The 9,938-nt window shown below is 39.9% G+C and overlaps 1 protein-coding gene across 1 annotated transcript; it reads left to right on the forward strand.

Annotated features, from left to right (window-relative positions):
- LOC107640760 lies at positions 1,297-2,565 on the forward strand. Its single transcript, XM_016344260.1, has one exon. The coding sequence runs from the start codon at positions 1,297-1,299 to the stop codon at positions 2,563-2,565; it is 1,269 nt and encodes a 422-aa protein (XP_016199746.1).

A 9,938-nucleotide genomic window follows, 5' to 3' on the forward strand; every position in this document is an offset into this window, starting at 1 on the left:
GAAAAAGATGACGATGGCCAAGATGTGGATGAAACAAGGTATAGAGGAATGATAGGTTCACTCATGTACCTTACTTCCTCTAGACCGGATATTGTTCAAAGTGTGGGTGTATGTTCAAGATTTCAATCTCACCCAAAAGAATCCCATCTTACGGCTGTTAAACGCATCATTAGATACATTAAGGGAACTTGTGATTATGGCTTGTGGTATCCTAAATCTGATGAATTTTGTGCAGTAGGGTTTTGTGATGCAGATTATGCGGGAGATAGAGTGGATAGAAGAAGCACGTCCGGCATGTGTTGCTTCCTTGGAAGCTCACTCAACATGTGGTCAAGCAAGAAACAAGCCACAGTGGCTTTATCCACCACTGAAGCAGAATATATTTCCGCATCTGCATGTTGCACTCAATTAATTTGGTTAAAAACACAATTGGAAGATTACAAATTAAAAATCAATAGTATACCCCTATTTTGTGATAATATGAGTGCAATAAATATTTCAAAAAATCCTGTTTTGCACTCAAGAACCAAGCACATTGAGATAAAGTATCATTTGATTAGGGAACATGTGCAAAAGGGTACTATTGATATTCAATTTGTAAAATCAGAAGACCAAATTGCTGATATTTTTACAAAACCCCTCTGTGAAGATAGATTCTGTACCTTGAGAAAAAGTTTGGGAATGTTTGATTTAAGTTTCATTGAAAATTTATGAATATTTGATTCTGATAAGCCTTTTGCTCGTAGGTTTGGACGAGAAACAATAAATGGCAGAATGGAAGAGCTGTGGTCAAGGGGGAGGCAACGCAGAATTCAAATTTTATGGGCCCCACCCAAAAATTCCTTAACCCCACCATGACAGTTTTGTTAGTTTCATTTCTTTTGAAAAATTAAATCAACAAAATCCCTTGGTTGTCTCATCAAATCTTGTTGGAAGAAGTATGTTGTCAAATCAAATCTTTCCCTCCAACTAATCCCTTGATTTAGGGAAACCTCTTTTCAGTTTTTTGAAACCCCCTCATGGATAATAACCGCTCTCTTAATGGGTAATAACTTCTCTCATTCTCTCTCCAATTAAGCATTTAATGCTTCTCTAACCTCCCATCACTCACCTCACTATTCGGCCACCCCTTCATCTCCAACTTCCATCTCCATTATGAAAAAGAAAACAGCCCCAAGGAAGAGTGAGAGAATTCGCCAATCTCAAAAACCCTCTACACCTCAAACACATACTCACATTCACATCAATTCCACCTCTTCTTCTTCCCTTTCACCACCCTCCAAACGAACCGAGACTATGAGGCGCAAGGTCATTGCTCAAAAATCCTCTGGAAGAAGAAAGAGCGAGAAGGTAAGGGAGCCAAGCGTTGAGGAAGAAGTAGAGGAGTCTCAGACCTCACCTCCTCCATCATCGCCTAAGAGAACCACTCCTCATGCATCAGGGAAGAACTCCAAGAAGGCAAAGGACTTCGAGTTCCATGAGACCAGAGAACCCACGAACCTTGGGTCAATGGAGTTCAAAAACAAGTTTCACAAGCCACACTCACATTTCGATCCTGCCAAATTCTCTACATGTGCTGCGTTTGAATTCCACAAGGAAGTCATTGAGAAAAGGCATTTGTGTCTCTCTTACCTAGTGAATCTCGAGTCTCTAGCATCCAAAGGAATCGACTTACAACCCATGTTTGAAGGTCTCAAATGGACACCTCTGCTCTATATTCATAAACTGGTATACCCTGGGCTGGTCAGGCAGTTTTATGCAAATCTAAGGTTTATTGATGGTGGCCTTCATTCTTATGTGAAACGGGTTCAGATCACTCTGAACTCTGAAACCATCTCTGCTGCCCTTGGATACATTGATGAAGGGCCAAAGGTCTACATGAGTGATAAATGGGACTCGCATGTTGGAGTTACATACAAGCAAGTCATTCATCAAATCTGTGAAAATTTGTCTGGTCTGGACGGAACTATTCCGACTCATAAAGCCCTGGGACAAACTAACTCTCTGCTGCACCGCATCATCACACACATTCTCACTCCTCAAAGTGGATCTCACAATAGGATAACCGTATCTGACTGTCTTATTATATTTGCTCTTGTTACTTCAACTCCCATCTCTTTTAGCTATATTATGATTCGTCACATATGGGAATCCGTGAAAAGTACAAAAAAGGCCAACTTACCCTATGGAATGTTTCTTACATGCATTTTTGAGTACTTTAAGGTAGACTTAACAAATGAGGCTGTTGAGAATAAGGTCTCCAAGATCAGGGCAGGCGGGACTGCAAAAAAGGGAAAGAAATCTGTGGCCTCTGATGATGATTTTGAAAGCCATCCCGAATCCTCAAGGATGACCGGGTCTCGCAGAGAAATTCTGATAGAATTCATCAATATGTCCGATCTCATGGTTCAATTTCACAAATCTGCTCGCAAACTTGCTTATGAGCATGAGTCGGCATGGAAGAAATGCCAAGAGAGGGTCAGTCTGATGTTGGAGAAATTTGAAGGAGAAGCTGGCAGTGATGAAGATGAGGAGGAATATGACTTTAATCTGTTTGATGATTAAGTTTCTGGTTACTATTTGATATTGGCACAATTTGGCTCAATTAGCTCTTTTGTTTTTTTTGTTTAGGTTGCAATTGACAATAGCTGCCTAGGTGATACTTTGATGACACTGTTTGGTTATATTTTGAACTGTTATATTGCATGTTCTGTTTTCTGTAACAATATTTTGTGCAGGTGCCCCCATGATGACAAAAGGGGGAGGAAACTTAGGTTCCAAAATTGAAATTGGAAAGAAACAGGGGCTGGATGAAAACAGGGGAACAGGGGATGAAATTTTCAAAATTGAAAATTAATGATCACCCTTGTTCAAAGAATGCATGTTGTCATTGCATTCACCATGGTTGTTGCTTAGTTTATCATGATGCATTCACTAATGTTGCTGCTTAGTTTATCAGGATTAATTAATGATCATTTGGCACTTGGTTTATAATGATGGTTGAATTATTTTAATGCCTGATTACTGATTCATCATTGATAAATTTTTTTTGGCAGTTCCTTTAAACCATGTATTAAAACTGCCCTGTTTGTTTGTTCAAATACTTCTCCATCATGCTGTTTTGCTCTGATATCTTTAACAGGAAAGGATTTGAAAAATATTTTGACATGAAATAGTTTGAGCAGATAATCAATTTATTGATAACAAATGAGTTTTGATTATCATTACACTTTGCTCATAAATCAAGCATTCAACATTTCAAAATAAATATGTTGAATAACATTATTACTTGAAGCTTGATTCAAATGTTACAGGTTGGAGCTTCCCTTGGTAAAAATGGTATATATTAAGGGGGAGCCATGTGACATTTAGAAAGGGGGAGAAACACAAATCCAAAGGGAGTATTCTTACTCAGTTTTAAATTTCTTTCCATTTCAATTTTAATAATGTTTGTCATCAAGGGGGAGATTGATGAGTTTGGAAAACTCTAAACCAAATTGATGATGATCAAACATTATTAACAGCAAAATTATTAAGCTAATTTTGATTAATGTGCTAATTAAAATAATTTTGGTGTGCAGGTTAATATTGGGGCCGAAATAAAAAGAAAAAAATCTCAAGCCCAAATAAAATAAATTTCAGCCCCATATAATTCTTGTTATGTGTTGGCTGAAAAGGTTTTAATCAATTGGGCAAAGAATGAGTTTTAATGCTATAAGCCCATGTTTGCTTCCTATGCTTGATCTGTTACACAACTCATCAGGAAAGCAAATGTTAACCAATTGGGCCAGCTTTAATTTCAATACTACAAGCCCAAGTCTTACAAAGTGATGAATGTTTTCAATCTTGGTCCGAAAACAAAGAAAAATGAAAGCCAAGTGCTTCCAACGGAACCAAGTTTCAACCATGTGATGGATTTCAAAATCTATTACATTGTTAATTAATGCATGGGGAACATGAGAGAGAAAGTTCAGCTGAAATTGATTGATGGTTATTATGACTTACACGCCACTCTATACTAGGGAAGTAAAAGCAAGCTATTCTTATTCAATTTGATTAACCACTTTGCTTTGCTTTTCTTTCAGATTTCTTTTACTCTCTCTCATCATTCTCTTCTTCTTTCTTCGGTCCTTAACCAGAGAACCATGGAAGCTACACCAAGCTACTATCACCGAAAAGAAGGAGTTGCATGCATCAAGACCATCAAACTAATGATGGCAAGAAAACATACTAAAATAAAAATGAGCTGTGGCTAAGATACTAACAAACAGAAAAGTCTCGTGGCTAGGGACGAGACAAAACAAAGTTGCTCGTGTCCAGTAACGAGCAAAAAAACAGAAAGTCTCCTCTGAGTTCAGCAAGTGTTAGCAACAAAAAAGGGGGCTAAGATTCAACCCCCTCTTCTCTTAGCCACTGAAACCATCAAACCACAAAGTGGTCTACATGATGTTCAACGTAGTCATTGGACGACAACTGGAGTATACTCTCTTGGATATCTAATACATGGACTGAGTCCGTGAGATTAGTATCTTCATGGTATAGGCTAGAATTATTGGCAGCCATTCCTGGGATTCGGAAAGTCTAAACCTTGTTTGTGGTATTCCGAGTAGGATCCGAGAAGGAATGACGGTGACGAGCTTCAAACCTGCAAATGTTGGGCGCAAGTGACAGTGTGCAAAAGGATCAATGGATCTTATTCCAACGCTAATGGGAACCGACAGATGATTAGCCATGCGGTAGCTATACCTGGTATTTTTCATCCGAGACGAGAAATCTGACAGTTGATTAGCCGTGCAGAAACCGTAGAGGACCATTTTCACTGAGAGGATCCTACAGCTTGCCATGGAAGGAAGTAACGCATGGTTGGAAGGAGGCAATAGGAAAGCAGAAGTTCAGAAGCAGCAAAGCATCTCCAGATGCTTGTCTGAAATTCCCACCAATGAATTACATAAGTAACTTTAAATTATTTTATGTTTTATTTATATTTTAATTATCAAAACCTCATAACCATTTGAATCCACCTGACTGAGATTTACAAGGATGACCATGGCTTGCTTCAAGCCGACAATCTCCGTGGGATCGACCCTTACTCACGTAAGGTATTTCTTGGACGACCCAGGGCACTTGCTGGTCAGTTGCAAGGAATTGTGAGAAAAGTGTGAGATCACGATTCTGCGTACTACTAGGGTTTATGGGCTGATGTGCTTTGTTTGCTCTGTGCTAATGTTGCCTCCAAAGGGTGCCACTACGTCGTAATGCTGGTGATTTGTGAGGCTGGGGCGCCCCCCCCCTTTTTTTTCTGGCATTTTCCCTTTCCGATTTCTTTCCTGTTTTTGCCCGAACTACTTGTGGTGACGTTTCTTTGTGTTTTGCTGTTTGTAGGTGTAGTATATATGTCTCGTAAGGATCTTATTGAGATGTCTACGGAGGTCCTTCCTGGTATGGCTGATTGGGTAGACTCTGTAGTTCTGTGTTGTGTGATAGTAGTAGATCGGGAGTTCTATGAGAAGTTTAGGAGGTTCCACAAAGTGTGTGAGAAAAGGGAAGATGATAAAAATTACGAGCTGGTTGCCCCCGACCCTGAGGAGAGAGTGTGCTTCCCCTCTTTGAGTCGTTCCGAGCGTTCCTTCTTTTATGTTTATAATTTTTCTTCACCAAGTTGGGCATTACCCTTCCCTTTACTACCTTTGAAACTGACATCCTCTGGACCTGTAATGTTGCCCCCACTCAACTCCACCCGAACTCATGGGCCTTTATGAAGATCTTGCAGCTTATTTGCCGCGAGCTAGGTGTCCAACCCTTTATCTAACTTTTCTTATTTCTGTTTGTGTTGACTAAGCCGGGGGCGACCAAGAAAAAGGCTTCTTAGATCTCTTTTAGTGCCACCCAAGGTAGGAAGGCGTTTGCCATTTTTGATGACTCCTTTCATGATTTCAAGAATTTTTATTTTAAGATCCGAGTTGTAGAGAATGTCCATCCTTTTTTCTTAGAAGTGAATGACGAGCTTGCTTTCCTCTTTGGTGGCAAGAGAACCCTATAGTGACTAAGTATACCCTAGGATGAGGTGGAGCGGGCCTTTGTGGGCGTGTTGGAGGAGCATTGGGGGCGGGCTCCTCCCTTGGACACGAAGAGGTTCTTATGGGATCCCAACCTTCTCCGGTCCGAGTTAGGTAGTACCCGACCTCTTGCTCTACTTTTGAGGCTATTTTGTTGCGCTTCTGATGATGTTTATTGTTTTTTATTTTCAGAGATGGCTTTGGGTTCTGACTCTAGGAAAATTTTGCATAAGACCAAGAAGACGGTGGCTGCCCAGAATCTTCAGAGGAAGGCGGCCGGGGAGGGTTCCTCTCAGCTTCCGCCGATGAAGCCGGTCACAGGTTCTCAAGGTGCCAGGAAGGTCATCCCCACGCCTCAAGTTCGTTTGGTTTCTGGTGCACGAAATTGTGATTCACACTTTTCACAACCCTGCACAACTAACCAGCATGTGCACTGGGTCCTCCAAGTAATACCTTATGTGAGTATGGGTCGATCCCACGGAGATTGTCGGCTTGAAGCAAGCTATGGTCATCTTGTAAATCTCAGTCAGGCGAATTCAAATGGTTCTGAGGTTTAGATAATTAAAAGATAAATAAAACATAGAATAAAATAAAGTTACTTATGTAATTCATTGGTGGGAATTTCAGTTAAGCGTTTGGAGATGCTTTGTTGCTTCTGAACCTCTCTTTCCTATTGTCTTCTTCCAATCATGCGTGCTCCCTTCCATGGCAAGCTGTATGATCCTCTCAGATGAAAAATACCAGGTACAATCTCTGCACGGCTAATCAACTATCAGATTTCTCGTCTCGGATGAAAAAAACCAAGTACAGCTACCGCACGGTTAATCATCTGTCGGTTCCCGCTAGCGTCGGAATAAGACCCTTGTCCTTTTGCACACTGTCACTGTGCCCAACATTCAGAAGTTTGAAGCTCGTCACTGTCATCCCTTCTCAGATCCTACTCAGAATACCACAGACAAGGTTTAGACTTTCCGGATCGCAGGAATGGCTGCCAATTGATTCTAGCCTATACCACGAAGATCCTAATCTTACGGACTCGGTCCGTGTAGAGACCCAAGAGATACGCACTCAAGCTGTCGCCCAATGACTATGTTGAGCTCAGATAGAATGGGAGTGGTTGTCAGGCACGCGTTCATAGGTTTGAGAATAATGATGAGTGTCACGAATCATCATATTCTCTATATTGAAGTACGAGTGAGTATCTTAGAATAGAATCAAGCGTGATTGAATAGAAAATAGTAGTAATTGCATTAATTCATGAAGAACAGCAGAGCTCCACACCTTAATCTATGGGGTGTAGAAACTCCACCGTAGAAAATACATAAGTGAAAAGAGGTCTAGGCATGGTCATGTGGCCACCCTCCAATGTCTAAGGACTAAACGTCCAGAGATGATAAAGTATGATAAATTCTGATAAAGTCTATGAATACAATAGTAAAAACTGCTATTTATACTAAACTAGTAACTTAGGTTTACAGAAAATAAGTAACTAAGTGCAGATAGTGCAGAAATCCACTTCCGGAGCCCACTTGGTGTGTGCTTGGGCTGAGCATTGAAGCTTTCACGTGCATAGCCCATTCTTGGAGTTAAACGCCAGCTTGGGTGCTAGTTTGGGCGTTTAACTCCAGTTCTGGTGCCAGTACTGGCGTTTTACTCCAGAAAAGGGTCTCAGGTGGGCGTTTGGACGCCAGTTTGGGCCATCAAATCTTGGGAAAAGTATAAACTATTATAAATTGCTGGAAAGCCCAAAATGTCTACATTCCAACGCAATTAAGATCGCGCCAATCGGGCTTCTATAGCTCCAGAAAATCCACTTTGAGTGCAGGAAGGTCAGAATCCAACAGCATCTGTAGTCATTTTTCAGCCTCTGAATCAGATTTTTGCTTAGGTCCCTCAATTTCAGCCAGAAAATACCTAAAATTACAGAAAAACACACAAACTCATAGTAAAGTCCAGAAATGTAATTTTTGCATAAAAACTAATAAAAATATAGTAAAAAGTAACTAAAACATACTAAAAACTATGTAAAAATAATGCCAAAAAGGTATAAATTATCCGCTCATCACAACACCAAACTTAAATTGTTGCTTGATAGGTTGGAACCAAAATTCCAACAGCTAAAACTCACCAGCAAGTGTACCGGGTCACATCAAGTAGTAAAACTCACTTAGAGTGAGGTCAATCCCACAGGGATTGATGGATTAAGCAACTTTAGTGGGTGATTAGTTTAGTCAAGCAAACATTGAAGTGAATTGAGTGAAATTGAAGCAATAGAATGTAAATGACAAGGAATTTAAGTTTGCAGGAAGTAAATTGGCAGAAGCTTAAAGAGCAAGAAAAGTAAATTGGCAAAATCTTAAATGACAAGAAATGTAAATTGCATCAAATGTAAAGGGGATTGGGTGCAGGAAATTTAAAGGAAAGCAATAAACAGCACTTAGAACAATTGCAAAATAATTAAATTTCACGAAAAGTAAAAGGGATTGGGTGCTGGGAATTAAAACTTCAACAAGAAAATGTAAAGTGCAATCAAACAGAGAAGTAAAAGATGCAGCAGATTCAAACAGATTTTGAAAATCACTTGAAAAATCAAAACAGAAAGTAGCGTGGCTCAATTATAAAATCTAAATGAGAGGTTGAAGATCTCAGGAGCTCAATGAGACTAGAAAACAAGTCTAGATCTCAATCCCTTCCTTGATCCAACAGCATACAGATTGAAGAAGAAATAGAGATGAAAACAGTAAATAGAGCTGATGCCAGGGCATTTTGGCCAGTTTCACTGACCTTTTCTTTACTGTTTTTAGGGTAGTTTCATGCATTTCCTTAGGAAATAAGCTAGTTTTGGATAGATATTCACTTACATCTTGATTCAAGCATACATTGTGCACTTTACATGATTTCATGAGGATTTTGCATGAATTTAAGGACAAATTGGATGTTGCATTTCCCATGACTTGGACTAGAACTTTGATGCACTTTATTGCTTGATTTCAGGACAAAGGAAGTAAAGAAGAACCACATTAGTAGCTACGTTAGTTACACTAATGTTAACACTAACGTGGAATGGGAGTAACTTGCAAAGTTAATGAGAAAAGTGATTGCCAATAACGCTCTCAAAGCCATCATTGCCCACGATAAGAGTCACGTTAACTAAGTTAACGTGAACTCTAACGTAGAAGAAAGGAAATGGAGCCAACGTTAGTGACACTTAACATTATCACTAACGTTGGACCAAGCTCATAAGTGGCCACGTTAGTCACCACGTTAACTTAGTTAACGTGGCCTCTAACGTAAGAAGAAAGGGTGACCAACCCCATTTGTAGGGTTTATCTTGTATTGATTTTTGGGGATTTTATCACCTTTTACCCATATTTATTCAAGAAATAGCATGGTTTTGTATATTCTCCTTTAATTGTGCTTGAATGTGAAAACATGCTTTTTAGGACTCAAAATAGCTAAATTTAATTCACCTTGATTCTATTAGATGCCTTGATATGTTTGTTAAGTGATTTAAGGTTTAGGAGGCAAAGATTGGATCAAGGGAATGAAGAAAGAAAGCATGAAAAGTTGGAGAACTCATGAAGAAATGGAAGAACCGGAAAGCTGTCAAGCCGACCTCTTCGCACTTAATCGACCATAACTTGAGCTACAGAGGTCCAAATGATGCGGTTCCAGTTGCGTTAGAAAGCTAACATCCGGGGCTTCGAAACGATACAAGATTTGCCATAGTTGCATCGCGCATAGGGGCGCGCACGCGCACGGTACGCAGACGCGCCGATGGTGGCACATGACCCACTTAATGCAAACGTGGCCAGCAATTTTAGAAGCCTTGTGGGCCCAATCCAACTCATTTACGATGCTATTTAAGCCAAGGATTGAAAG

Source organism: Arachis ipaensis, chromosome B05, assembly GCF_000816755.2.
Source record: "Arachis ipaensis cultivar K30076 chromosome B05, Araip1.1, whole genome shotgun sequence".
NCBI lineage: Eukaryota > Viridiplantae > Streptophyta > Magnoliopsida > Fabales > Fabaceae > Arachis > Arachis ipaensis.

What these genes read in the sequence shown, in the direction of transcription:
- LOC107640760 (XM_016344260.1), top strand. Translation starts at nt 1,297, where the DNA reads ATGAGGCGCAAGGTCATTGCTCAAAAATCCTCTGGAAGAAGAAAGAGC.